The 14,405-nt window shown below is 38.5% G+C and overlaps 2 protein-coding genes across 9 annotated transcripts in view; one reads left to right on the forward strand and one right to left on the reverse strand.

Moving 5' to 3' along the window:
- Window positions 1–3,370: 3,370 nt before the first annotated feature.
- LOC119793094 (F-box/LRR-repeat protein 14-like) lies at window positions 3,371–5,811 on the forward strand. Its single transcript, XM_038300078.1, has 2 exons — window positions 3,371–3,656; window positions 3,874–5,811. The coding sequence occupies exon 2, from the start codon at window positions 3,910–3,912 to the stop codon at window positions 5,119–5,121; it is 1,212 nt and encodes a 403-aa protein (XP_038156006.1). The 5' UTR covers window positions 3,371–3,656; window positions 3,874–3,909; the 3' UTR covers window positions 5,122–5,811.
- Window positions 5,812–8,539: 2,728 nt separating this feature from the next.
- The window catches only part of LOC119793034 (ELKS/Rab6-interacting/CAST family member 1-like), a 29,204-nt gene continuing 23,338 nt past the window's right edge, over window positions 8,540–14,405 (reverse strand). For all 8 annotated transcript variants that reach the window (XM_038299964.1, XM_038299963.1, XM_038299969.1 and 5 more), the window contains one exon: window positions 8,540–10,449. In XM_038299964.1, coding sequence (XP_038155892.1) covers window positions 10,312–10,449 — 138 coding nt within the window. In that variant the 3' untranslated portion in view covers window positions 8,540–10,311. The remainder of the gene's footprint in view (window positions 10,450–14,405) is intronic.

Genomic DNA, 14,405 nt, shown 5'->3' on the forward strand with positions numbered 1-14,405 from the left:
GGGAAAGCCAGGTGAGAGGTGAGAGGGCAGAAAGGGTTTGGGTGAAGAGAGTTCATAAGGTTTTTACCACTTTCTTTGGCACACAACAGCCTGTATCCTATGGTAAAGTTCTGTGATATCCATGCTCTCCATAACCTGTCCATCTAACTTGTTGTACAAAACCGCCACTCGGATAGTTTGTTCATGTACAAACTGAGTTCAGTAAATGGGTTAGCTTATAACTTATCTCCCGGTCTGGGCATCATTCTACAAGGGCGTTAAAACAAGGATTCCCCGCACCCAGAAGCGATTGAAAGGTGGTCGATTGTTGCTACAGTCTCTTTTATTGGCATACTGGCCTTTGGACAAAGACAATCAACCAGGGCATCTCTTTGAAATACGCCACGATCTAATGATTAAAGGAAGAAATTAAGGTCCCATTCAAGGATTTTGTACATTTCAAAGTAACCAGCCTTGGTTTGAACATAGATTTTGATGAAACATGGGCTTAATCATATTTGGCTAAAAAGTAAAAATAGCAATATTGCTATTTTATGATATGATTTATACAAGTATTTTTTATCTGTTTTCAAGAAAAAATTTAAACTGAGACAGGTCTCCATTTTTGAATGCTTCATCAGGGTGGTACTTAAAAACAAAGAATAACTAATAGTACTAAATAGACATTTAGGTTTTATATGTCTTTATTGTTGTCAAGTCTTTTTGATACATAAGACTTAACTCCATTTTTCTTGTCCCATTAAAGTATTGTAGCGAGAATGGTGGCTTGGTCACTGATCTTTATTTATTCACTGGATTGCTGATTGCCAGAAAAAAGTGAAGCCACCGGCCGACGTGTTGGTACTCCCCACTCCCATGGAGATGCACAGTAAAAATGCCTACTTGTTTAGCATTTGACTGCAAAAACAAGCAGTTTGTCGGTTCTGGGAAGACATTTCACAGGCAATTTAGAGTCAGTGGATGTACCAACCAAGAAAATCCATAAATACTCCCATATATCCTATAGTATAGTATGTAGCATACATTAGTCCGGTTATCTCAGACCGGCTCGAAGACATTGACTGAGTTAACCATTGACATTGTGTCTAATGTTAGAAAATAGAAAGTAGAGTAAATAGGAAGTAATTCACTGTGGAATCTCAATGTAGTAATTTATTGTTAAGTGGATGATGCTCTCGTTTTTGTATTGTTTGTTGTATTTCTGATTTGAAAAAGTCATGTGCTGAAATATATTGCATGGTATATTGACGGAAAAAAAAGCAACTCAAACATTTTTAAAGGCAAATGCATAGACAGAGCATAAAAGTATATGCCATCATTCATGCACAATTTGCAAATAGGAAAATACTATAGCATTAACTGACACGTATTTGTAGTTCAGTGTTGATGTAAAATTTTGAAATTATATGTAAGATGTTATAGCAACAATTATATCAATACATGTATATTACAAGTACCTCATCGATTAAGCAGTTTTGGCCCTTCAGTAGTATTATGTTAAATTAGCTCATTTATTTAGTTGTGATGGATTTGTATAATATGTTACATTGCATGATTTATAGACTTCATTGTCCTCATAATGACTATGCAATGTGATATGACTGTTTGTTGTAATCTAGTTAAACAGCAAGTGTGTGTCAAAGTGAGGAATTTATCTTTATTTTAAAAGTCTTAAGTCCCCCTGAAAATGAGATCATCATCTTTGTTCGATACATATTGTTTACATTGCGAATGCTCTAACTAGGGAGTACCACTATGGCAGCCGGCGGCTTCAAACCCTTAACTACCAACGGGCAATCAGTAATCCAGTGAATAAATACAGATCAGTGGGTCTGATCCAGAACAAAGTGTAATTATTGGTCCATGCCGCCAGGCAAGGCAATGGAATTTTATTTGTAAAGCAAAATTCAGTACATGGACAGTTCAAAGTGCTTTACATGAATTAGATAATAAAATAAAAGCAGAATAAAAGCAAAAACATTTTTAAAACAATTAACTCAATTTGATCACAAAAAAGCAGAACAAAAGCATATAGACTTAGACAACTTTTATTGTCATTTTTTATGCAAAGAGTGTATGGAAAACTAAATTTCATTTTATACAGCTTTCTGACAGTAAATGAGCAGCAGCTTAGCAGTGAAATAAACATTTCCATTTTATAAAGTGCAGTGGTAATCAGATGTAAACAGTGTGGGAGGAAAAAAAAAACATGATGCAAAAACACGTTGATATGGGACTTCAGAGCATTTCAAGCCAAATATATATGGCACAAATATGCAGTATTTTTGGTTTGGTGCTATCAGTGTTATGCAGAGTCTGTGACATCATTTAGAGTTGGAGAAAAAGTTGTTGCAGAATCTGCCAGACCTGCAGCGGATGCTGTGAAGCTTCTTCCCAGAGGGCAGCAGGGAGGACAATCCATGGTGGGGGTGTGAGGGGTCACCGATGATGTTACGAGCTCGGGACATGCAGCGCTGGGATCAATTCAATGAAAGGTAGAGGAGCCCAGATGATCCTCTCTGCTCTTCTGTGTTTGTGTGTATTTTAAAAATACTCGTAGAGCAAATGCTCATTGTAGAGAAAATCAGTGTATCAAAGGATTATTAGTAATTTTGAGACTAACTCTCACTGTCTGGTAAGTAATAAACAGTCAGCATGACACAGGGAGCATGTGTTCAATTTAGGCCCATTAATAACACAGTAGTAAATGTAAATTTATTTATTTATATAAATAACAGGTTACCAAACTCCTGTGGATTAAACAAAAAATGAATTCAGAATAAAAATCATAATCAAATTTAAGAACAAAGAGTATCATAAATATTGAAAATTCATTTATTTATTTCTGTATTTATTTTTAAATATGGCAGAGTTGGTCCTTCATAGCTTTCAGCTTTGGAAGAATAACCGCACGGACAAGTGAGCCAGACGCCCTCTAGCGGGCGAACAAATCATTACAGCATGGTAAGGTAAATGTTAAGCAGGAATAGTGGTAATGTTGTAGTTTGGGATGTGCCTAATAGTTTAATAGTATGCTGAACTTCTCCTTCAGATAATTTCTATTGACAGTTAGGTTACTTTCCAGTGAGGCACAACCTAAAGGGAATATTAATTCAATTTAGTGAAGAGTTCGATTACATTACTTATTGCCAATTTATTAACTGAAAATAGGGTAGCCTAATACCCCCCCCCCCCCCCAAAAAAAAAAAACAAACAAACCACAAAGAGCAAAACAAAGGCTATCAGAAATTAAAAATAATGGCTTAGAAATTGACCCTTAGCTCTGGTGTCGGTGACAAAGTTGAGCGCACGGAACTGTGAGCCAGACGCCCTCTGGCGGCACGGACCAATAATTACACAACGGTCCGGACCAGACCGCCATCTTTGCTACAATCCCTACCGCTCCACTAGTAGCCGCTGGGCGAGCGAGCTAGCTTCCAGCATCTGCTGCTCAGGCGCCATAGGGAAAACCTGTACTTTAATGCCCGATCTAAAAGAAAACAGGCATTTAGCTACAATATTCTCCAACATGAAACCTTTTTTGCGTTCTTAAGATGATTTGGAGTAAAAAGTACGTCGTTCCGGACGAGGAGGTTCGGCGGCTTTCAAGCTCCCAACTTTAGACAGCTAGCTTATGCTAAGCCGACTCGTACTTGGTAAATATTGCATTTTTAAAGTGAACCCACTTCATCGACATGTTAACTTTTCTGTGAGAATGTTTTTTATAACTATATAATAAAATAGTGATTTTTTTTTTAAAGGATTAGAGTGTATTTTTGTTTCGCAGCACATAATGCTAACTGGTTCGCTGACAGTAGCTAATGCTAAAGACTAACTTTGGTGGAGCTAACGCCGCTTTGTTGTCGCTCCTAGGCAACCGGTGCCGCCGCCAGAAGTCATCCAGCAGTCATGTTTCAAACGGAAACACACATATCGTGCCTTTTCCCGGAAATCTTGGCCATTATTTTCAGTTACTTGGACGTTAAGGACAAAGGCAGGGTAGCCCAAGTATGCGCGGCCTGGAGAGACGCTTCCTACCACAAGTCTGTGTGGAGGGGGGTGGAAGCTAAGCTCCATCTACGGAGAGCCAACCCGTCTCTGTTCCCGAGTCTGCAGACCAGAGGGATCAAGAAAGTTCAGATCCTCAGCCTGAGGCGAAGCCTGAGCTACGTGATTCAGGGGATGCCGCAGATCGAAAGCCTTAACTTGTGTGGATGTTTCAACCTCACCGACAATGGTCTGGGACATGCCTTTGTGCAGTACATCCCATCCCTGCGGGTCCTGAACCTTAGCTTGTGTAAGCAGATCACAGACTCCAGTCTGGGCAGGATCGCTCAGTACCTGAAGAACCTGGAGGTGCTGGAGCTGGGTGGGTGCAGCAATATCACGAACACTGGCCTGTTGCTCATCGCCTGGGGGTTGTACCGACTCAAAAGCCTTAACCTTCGCAGCTGCAGGCATGTATCAGACGTGGGCATTGGTCACCTCTCTGGAATGACCCGCAGTGCTGCAGAGGGCTGCCTAACTCTGGAGAAGTTAACCTTACAGGACTGCCAGAAGCTGACAGATCTTTCACTTAAACATGTTTCAAAGGGTCTAAACAAGCTCAAAGTCTTGAACCTCAGCTTCTGTGGGGGGATATCGGATGCAGGGATGATCCACCTGTCACAGATGACCCAGCTCTGTAGCCTGAACCTGCGCTCCTGCGATAACATCAGTGACACAGGGATAATGCATCTGGCTATGGGCTCCCTCCGGCTTTCTGGCCTCGATGTCTCTTTCTGTGATAAGATCGGAGACCAGAGCCTGGCTTACATCGCCCAGGGCCTGTATCAGCTCAAGTCTCTCTCTCTGTGCTCCTGTCATATCAGTGATGACGGGATTAACCGAATGGTGCGCCAAATGCACGAACTGAAAACTCTGAACATTGGGCAGTGTGTGCGAATCACAGACAAAGGTTTGGAGTTAATAGCTGACCATTTGACTCAGCTGACAGGGATTGATCTGTATGGTTGCACTAAGATCACCAAGAGGGGTCTGGAGAGGATAACGCAGCTCCCGTGCCTTAAAGTATTAAACCTCGGGCTGTGGCAGATGACAGAGAGCGAGAGAGTGAGGTGACAGATTGTGTGCATTTCATCTTGTATGGTGCTGTTGTTCACCTGTATGCATCCTTAATAAAGCCTCCTAAACTATACAAGGAGGAACTGAAATGGGATCATGTCTTTCACAGTATCTAGATTTTTTTTACCCCAAAATTTTGATAGACTCTTGCTTTGATAAACCTGGAGCCTGTGTACATTCTGACCACCCAGCTACCTCGCCCACTGAACACAGGAGTGCCTACTAGATAGTATATTTTTTAGAGATTTTTTTTTTACATTAAGACACTTGTAAATTCAGAAGTAAAAATAGAGTTTTTATTGCAGACAAAAAGGTTGCAGTTTTCCTGGACATAACGGTTTTAATTTCTGTTTTTTTTGTTTGAATATTCTTGTTTGTACAGAATGACCGTTGCTGACAAAGTTGTGCTTCAAATTGAAGTGAGTGGATCACTCCTGCCTCTTTTCACTCCTGTACATCTTTTTATTTGTGTGAGGTTTCTAAGGAGATCATTTAAAACATGGATTTTGCCACCACAGCAACAATAAGGAGTTAACGGCTACACAGATTATATGCAATTACTGTTCTTCATTGTTTGTCTTTTTGCCTGAAGAGCTTTCAACCGTAACGCCAGAGTATTTGTCCAAGCAAACAGTAATTTAAGATGTTTTATATTCATAAAATAGTGGTATTTATGAATAAAGAATATAAATATATTTTGGTTGTCTGTTTTGTTGTAAATAACCAGATCCACCTTAAAACGTTTGAATGGTATATAAAATTCTGTAAATCTACACAGATTATTTTCTCTCTGGAAAATTCTTTAGATTTGCATAGGATGGTACTGAATGCTTTTATATTTTTCCAATTTAGACCTTTTCCCTAGCTAAGAGGGCTGCTAGAAAAATGATTTTTATCTTTTAAGATTAATTGACGAGGAACCCAGAGAAAGTTAAAATGATAGAACCTGATTTGCCTGTTTATTCATTACATGGGTATTAAAAAATATCCCATCTAAAGTATCTACAAATATCCCTGTCACATTTATTGCACCTTTTTGTTGAACCCAGGTTTTTTTTTTTATTCTTAGGTCAACTAATACAGTAATTGATTAATCATTAACAGGAGTGTAGAGACTGTAAAACATACCTTTAGCTGACAGAGCAGTCATTTTTTATCAAAATAAAAAAAAAGAATATATATATATATATATGTGTGTATATATATATATGTGTATATATATATATATATATATATATATATGAACATATTGCTTTTAAGATTAAAATTTTTTCATCCGTCAATATTCTCTAGTCAAAAAGCTTTAATTTGGTTTAGTTTCATAAAAAAAAAACTTCTTTAAGGAATCTTTGGCTATCTAAATATTAATCCATTAATTGGAAAAATAATTGACAGATTAATTGATTAGCAAAATAATCATTTGTTGGAGCTCTGCTACTAATACATGTTGATTAATAATCCTAAGATTCATTTAAATTTCAATCTGGTCACCCTGTCAATTTATTGCCTATTTTTATCAGTGGTTAGGGCACTCTGGGTGTCTGAGTAGGACTCTTAACCCCACACTGCTCCCTGGGCGTCCCACGATGGCAGCCACTGCTCCCTAAGGAGATGGGTTAAGTGCAGAGGTAAATATCTCCAATGTGGGATCAGTAAAGTTCAATTATTATTATTACAATGACTAACCATAAAAAGTAAGAATAATTGTTAGTTTTGAAAAAATATATATCTTTTTTTTTTTTTTAATCCCAATTGATGAAAGTAGTAAATCCATGGTATTAGGATGATAGTGACGGTGCATAAAGTCTTGAGTATTTTTTTTATTTTTTTTGGCTTAAGCAGTCTGATTTGTGCAGAAACCTTGAGTTCATCGCTTTGCCAATGATACATGGTGATTCCGATTTTCTATTTTATCAAGCTGCAGTATGACTGAAATTTAAGGGTTTATAGAAAGGGAACTTTGGTTTGTGTTGACCAGTCAACAATCTTTGAATCTTGAGATGCGATACGGTCGCAATATATCACATAGATGAGTACAGGCTGCCTCGGTGTTCCTGGCTTGCTTTTCATGCATCTGCAGATCTCCTGGTGGGAGCCTCAATTCATTAAAGAAATACTTTATGAAATATTTTTCAAATGTCTATAATTTATAGACATAAACCAGAATATTTTTGTTTTCTTTTAGAACAAAGTTTTGGGTCCAATTTAGGACCATACTTGCTTAAACAAGCGTCAGGTCCATTGGCCTGAATGCAAATTAAAACTGTAGTCACTGAAAACAGGTTGTAAAGATAGATCTTTAGAATGTTACCTTTAAACAGGAGATTTAGGCTTTATTAAACACATATAAAACGTATTGATACAGAGAATTTCTACAGAGAGAACTATACTTTGTTTTCAGATTGGATAATGTGAACTCAGGTTGGAAAAAATGGCTATAAAGGGACAGAAAGGAGATCTGAAGTCATTTTTACATTACTGTTAGATAACCTAATAACTAAATAATTCCTCTAAAATAAATCCGGGACGTTATCAGTGCCATGCAAAAACATTTATATCTTGGTAAGTCATTTGATAAAATGGAGACTACAGGTTTGTGTGTATTTTACTAGGGGTCTTATGATGGACCAACAGGAAGTTCTGCATAACAGAAAAAAAAAAATTGGGCTTTCAGCATTTTTATGAATGAAAACCGATTAATTTTTCTCACATTATTTCCCCTCTTAAGGATGGTGTCTTCAAATAGTCTCAGTTGGGTTGAGGTTTGGACTTCCTTACACCTTTACCTAAACAGTCCCTGCCTGTATGTCTACGACTGTTAAATTCTTCCTCAGTCTTTTTTTTTGTTTTTTTCTGCAAGCATTGCCCTTCATTCATCTTTAAAATAAAGCATGATGTTGCCACCACCATGTTTCACATTTAGGACAGTGCAATAACACAGTGCCTTAAGAAATAATCTCAACTCTAATCTAAACGTTGGTGCCTTAGAAGTGAAAATATTACAGGCTGCTTTAAGCATATTAAACTGTAAGGTATGGCTGTTTTTGTTGATTAGAGGGAAAAAGGAAATTTCACAAGAAAACAAGGATCATAATTTATTCTTTTCCATACATAGAAAATCCATGTAACCAACATTTTTTTTAATTCAGTTAGATTTTTTTAACATGAACAGACAGCAGTACATTTTATTCTTTTTATACAAATGCAAAAACTTCCATCAGACGTGATTAAAGCGCCTTGGTTAGCTCTGTGTTCCCAAAAAGAAATAGGAGGGAAAGGAAATGAGACCTTAAGGCAGGGGGAGAGAAGCAGGCTAAAATAAATGGGGATTGAAAGCATAATCTTTGATTTCAGCTGTTAGGAGCTAAAGGGACAGAAACACCTCTTCAATTTGACAAGAAAACAAGCATCCAACTTTTTTTTTTTTTTTTACTCCAGCTCTTGTCTTTGGTTCTTCCTCCGATACCTACCGAATTAAACCTTTTGTAGCAGGAAGGCTAAGATAGCCCAAGATTTGTTTTTATCCTTTAAAGTTCAGCAATGAAAACCATTAATATAAGAAAAGACAACATGGGAATCTCAGGAAAGCTCCACCGTTTGGCGAGATTATTTATTTGAAAAAGACAATTAGAAACAAACTCAACAGTACTCTCCCACCATCACATAGTCACGGTTTGAAATGTCTGAACTTCGCACATTATTTTAACACTTTTTTTTTTAAATGCATCTTTTCCCAGTTTCCGCTGAAAACATTTTGTTCAGAGCAACTTGCTCTTGGAGATTCTGTGCAAACATTCAATGCATATTGATACAGTAAAACTTTTCATATATCTTATTTATATATATTTTCTATAGAACATAGACTTTCTGCAGTTTATGGCAGCACTGTCACACTTACGCCTGTCCCCCAGGAGACAAAATTAGACACAAAAGACAACTGCACTGCTTTGAACTTTTCAGATTTAGTTTTTTTCCTTTTAATGCACAACACCTTCCACGGTATTACTTTTATTCAGTTACTGTACGTGTTAAATATCACATTATTTACAAACTGATTTAAAAAGTCAAAACCTGCTTGAAAATTGACTTATTTTCTCTGTTAATGTCAATCAATGCACTTAGTAATTAAAAAACTCAGCCCTGAATATTCAAACAAACAAAAACCAAAAAGGAAAAAAAACGCAAACAGACATCTGAGCATACAAAAAAGGGCATCAATATGTGGGCTTTAAGGAAATCCATTAGGAACTTTGGATGAGGATCAGTTCTTACATCATGCCGTAGCACCAGTATTACAGAGGCGTAAATACCTCGGCATTTAGGTCCTGTACTGATTTCTGTGCATGCTCCAAGGCCACAAGAACGTTCTCAAAGAAACATTGCATACCCCATTAACAAGTGGACACTGTGTGCAAAAAACCACCGAGAAATGAACACCTCAACAATAAAAGCTCTTCTTTTCCACCCCTAAATCCTCTTCTCTGCTTGAGAACATAGTAACTAAAATCAGAAACTCTTCTGGTAAAGGCTGAACCCCTCTAATGACCCAGCCACTGATGACCAAAACTGCAGCTCTTCTGCAGCTGTCTGTGCTAATTTGGTTGAAAAGTTGCCCTCAAATTGTGTCATGTTAGGCAACCCTAGACTGAAAAACATCTACATGGCTCCATGCTGCGCCTCTGGAATCCACTCCCTCCTGCTCCCTTTGGATATAGCAGCTTTCCTAAGAAACAGCAGGAAAAAAGTGCTTTTCTGTCCCAATGATGGGGAATATGTATCCCTCTTAACATGAGAGGGTTGAGAGATAAATCTAAGAGGTAAAGGGAGTGAGAGTGTCTGTCCCTCCTCTGGGTCAGGCTCTCTTCTCCATCTGGAACAGCATCTGTGAGAAGAGGCTAAATTAAAAGTAAAGATCATTCCAGTGTGCGTGCCTGACACGATCAGGCCTGTGCTTTAGGTCTCTTCACTCATTTGGACTAAACTGAATATTTACTCAAAGTGTTTGTTGAATGTTCTTATTTTGTGCAACCAGCCTAACCTAAGATAGAAATATGAGACAGAAAAGCACTTCTGTTTCCTGGAGGTTTGTTGCCAGGTGGAGAGGATGACGGCCTAAGCTTTGTCTCCTTGTAGGAGGGGGGTGATGGGTGGGGCTTTCTGGGCTCTGTGAGTCCGAGGTTAGATTTGTCAACATGACTCCTCCAGCGCATTGACAACCTGTTCCAGGATATCTGGGCAGTAGTCTGCGATTTGCTGGAGGACCGAATTGGCGTACTCCTGCAGCTCCCCGCTCTCCTTCTCACACACCTCCAACTCCCGTTCCAACTGGAAGCAGAGAGGATAGGGTTGTTATTTTCAGGAGTCTGTTTCAACACGTTTAAAGAGCCTTCTGAGCTTATTTTACAAATCTTTCCTTTCATTTATCTTCTTTTTTAATTATTCTTCTTAACTTTATACCAGTGTAATGTCTCTTTTCTAACCTTTTCTTTTTCCTCATGTGGAGCACTTTAAATTGTCTTGCTACTGTATTGTGCATAATAAATAAACCTGCTTTGTCAAAATAAATTTTATAAAACATTTTTTAAAGCTGCATCTCAAAGACTTTTTCATCATTTTGAAGATTTGGCAAACTTTCAGAGCATCTAAATCCGGTTCAAAACATCTCAATCTAGGATATTTTAGCGTCATTCCAAGACAACTTGAGGTCCTATATATATATTTATTTTTAGAAAAAATCTGCTTTTTTCTATTAGCTTATTTTTTCTGATTCTATAAAGAAAAACAGCTCGAAGAATCATAAAATTCTTTCTGCTCAACAATCAGCTGCACACTTAAAGATGCATTTCATTTATCGTGTACTGGGACAGATACTCCTGCACCTGAAAAACAAAACATTTTTTCAGAAAAATCCTTTGAGAATTAAACATGCAAAGATATATTTTATCTCAATACTAAAATTCCACAGAATGGTTGCTTTGGATTTATCGCAGCTATCTATTCAATCCATCTCAGCTGTTTATAAATTTCCAATGCTCTATTTGACTAATTTCAACGTTTTTTGATTTTTTTTTTCCAAAAGCAGCATACATCAACTTATTAAGTTAATCAGAAGAACAACAGGTTAAAGGCTTGTAATCTTAGAATGTCATTAAATAATATATTGATAAGTATTCATATAGTAACAGGGTTGAACGGAAACATTATACCGTATTTTCACGACTATAAGGCGCACTTAAACGTCTTTTTTTCCCCTAAAAATGTGCAGTGCGCCCTTTGGTGCGGTGCGCCCTATGTGTGTTGTAACTGCGACTTTTGAGACCACCTCATTGAGGAGATGATGAAAGAGTGGCTGAATGTAAGGAGACCAGGTGGTTTTTTTCCACTCATCACCATCGCTGTTAATATGTAACTCCATGCGTGCCCATCTCACAGCTGATGTGAAAAACATGGGGAAACAAATTAACGCTGTGCTCGCTGTTCAACCGCTCGACATCGGTGTGAACCGGACCCAGCAGGTGCAGCAGAAGCAGCGAGTTTTCATGCAAAGTCAATGGTTGACGCGCGTATAGGCGCAGCAAAAGGTCCCGCAGCGCGTTTTGAGCAGCAGGCGCTGCGTCGGGAGCGTTTAAGCATCTGACGCACCGCCAACGCGCTGCTGCTGCTCGAGATGGAAAAAAATGAAGTTTTGCTGCTGGAAGCGCCGCATCAACGAATCAGAGAAGCTGATCTGGGAGCTGACAGCGAGACAGACACAGCGCTCTGATGACATATGATATTAACGCAAATGAAAAGGGCTGGATGGATGAGGAGATGATGAAAGCGTGGCTGAGGCAGGTGTATGTGAGGAGACCAGGTGTTTTTTTCCACGCATCACCATCGCAGTTAATCTGTGACCCCATGCGTGCCCATCTCACAGCTGACGAGAAAAACATGGTGAATCAAATGAACGCTGTGCTCACCGTTATCCCGGGAGGTCTGACAAAGGAACTTCAACCGCTCGACATCGGTGTGAAGCGGCCGTTCAAAGTAAGGCTGCGAGCGGCGTGGGAGCGATGGATGACAGACGGAGAGCACAGTTTCAGGATAAGTGGAGCCAGTTTGCGGATGGATTGCAGACGGACTAACGTGTCTGCTGGCTCTGTTGTTCAAGCTTTCGCAAAAGCCGGCATTATTTCTGAGGAGCCGCCCGGCACGGAAAGTGACTCTGACAGCGAAGAAGGGGAAATTGGCATGTCTGATTTAGCGCAGCTGTTTAATTCAGAAACGGAGGATGATGACTTTGATGGGTTTGATTAATACTTTGTAATAAATACATTAATAAAGCACAAACATACTCAGTTTTGCTCCCGCTCTATTTTTCTACCTGAAAACTTAATTCAACAGCAGCCTCTGGGCCGGGTCTCCTCCTCTTCACCGCGGTGGCTGGCAAGTGTTTTTTCATTTAAATAATCTAAATCTTGCAGCTATATTTGCTGTGATCAGTGGGAATAAAGTAGTTTTAATATGTTTTTAAGTGAGAAAGTCCACCTGAAAACTTCATAATTGCAGTCAGCTCATCCAGATTATCTATTTCTGTCGGAGGCGCTCAGACCCCCACATACCAGCGGTGCACCGACAGCAGAAATCCCTTCAACAGCAGCCTCTAGGCCGGTAGCCTCCGGGTTCACCGCGGCTGCTGGCAGGTGTTTTTCATCTAAATAATTTAAACTGCAGGCACCAGGATACCGGTAATAAAAGCGAACAAATTCCGTCGGCAGGTTTCAGGATTTTAAGTTAATTTAGGAGTGATCACAGCGCTGTGTCATCTGCGATGTGTCTGTCTCACGGCCAGCACCCAGGTTTGATTAATAGTTTGTAATAAATACATGAATAAAGCACAGTCATACTCAGTTTTGCCCCCACTGTATTTTTAAATACGCAGTAGAGGTATTTAAAGCTAGTAGAGGACATGTACCTGTATATAAAAAACGCGCCCTATAGTCCGGTGCGCCTTATGTGTGTGTTAAATACAGAAATGGGACACATAACTGAGACTGTGCCTTTTAGTACGGTGCGCCTTATGGTCGTGAAAATACGGTACTTGATTGTAAATAAGTCCACATAATCACAGTAGTTGAAATGATTTTGATTCTAAATTTACGGAAATTAAAAATCAATGTCTATAAAACTACTGAAGATTTTTAATGATAACATTAGTAACAATTTTATCTATCCACCAAATCTTTTTTTTTTTTTTTTTTTTTTTTTTTTAACCCTTTATAATGTTCCAAGCTAAAGAGAGCCATTAAATTGTATGACGTTTAGGGCAAAGCACAAAATCTATGATGTTTTTTGTAAACTTTATTTGCTAGTAATAGATGGAAACTGCAATAAAACATTTTGAGGTTATTTATCATGTTAAGATGTACTGAACCATGTAGCTGTGGTTTTAAAATGTAAAACTGACAATAAAAAGTACTTAGAGTAAATGCACCACAAACAAGCAGCTGGAGTTTAATACCAGTAATTTTCCCTGATCTCACTAGGCTGATGTTTATTTTGTTTTGTATATTTGGAACTTGATGTTATGAGGTTAATAATGACCATTGTGTGAGTCTCAACGTTAATTTCACAGATATTTTCCCCATCAAAGTGCGTTTTGATTGCAGGTGCTGCCATGGTAACAGATTTTCTTTTTGACTGGAGCTTTTGTTTGTTGCAACAGTAAAAAGGGTGACTTTTAAAACAAAAATAAATAAAATGCTTCGAAAGACAATATTAAAAATGGTCAACAGGAGCTTAAGTCAAATATAGGATGTTTGCCGTTTTATCAGTGGCACCTCTGTGTTTCGTTCCAATGAAATATACCCATTTCTAAAACACATTTTTTAATTACCTTTATCTTTTTTTAACTCAATTTCTTTTCTTTTTAAACTTATCTTTAAATATTGGAATGAGGTATATTACAATTAAACCCAACTGACCAAGAACAAGCCAGAATTAGCAAAGAAATCTATAAATCTGCTGTGGTGTACAATAGCAAAAGCTCTCATGCCCTTGGTGCCTTTTCTAAATTTGAAACCTCAAACATTAGTTTGAATCCAACACAAAGAAGTGCATCACTATGAAGCAGAAGGAAAAATCATGCATTGCTTTCTAATAATATTGTAGATAAAAATCATCAAAGCGGGCTGTTCAGTGGTGCAGTGGGTAGCACTGCTGCCTTGCCGCAAGAATGTTCCGAGTTCGATTCCCTTTCTGCATGGAGTTCGCAGGTTCTCCTTGAGCATGCACTGGTTCTC

The sequence above is a fragment of the Cyprinodon tularosa genome, unplaced genomic scaffold, assembly GCF_016077235.1.
Source record: "Cyprinodon tularosa strain WSP-4 unplaced genomic scaffold, ASM1607723v1 ctg44, whole genome shotgun sequence".
NCBI classification, from domain to species: Eukaryota; Metazoa; Chordata; class Actinopteri; order Cyprinodontiformes; family Cyprinodontidae; genus Cyprinodon; species Cyprinodon tularosa.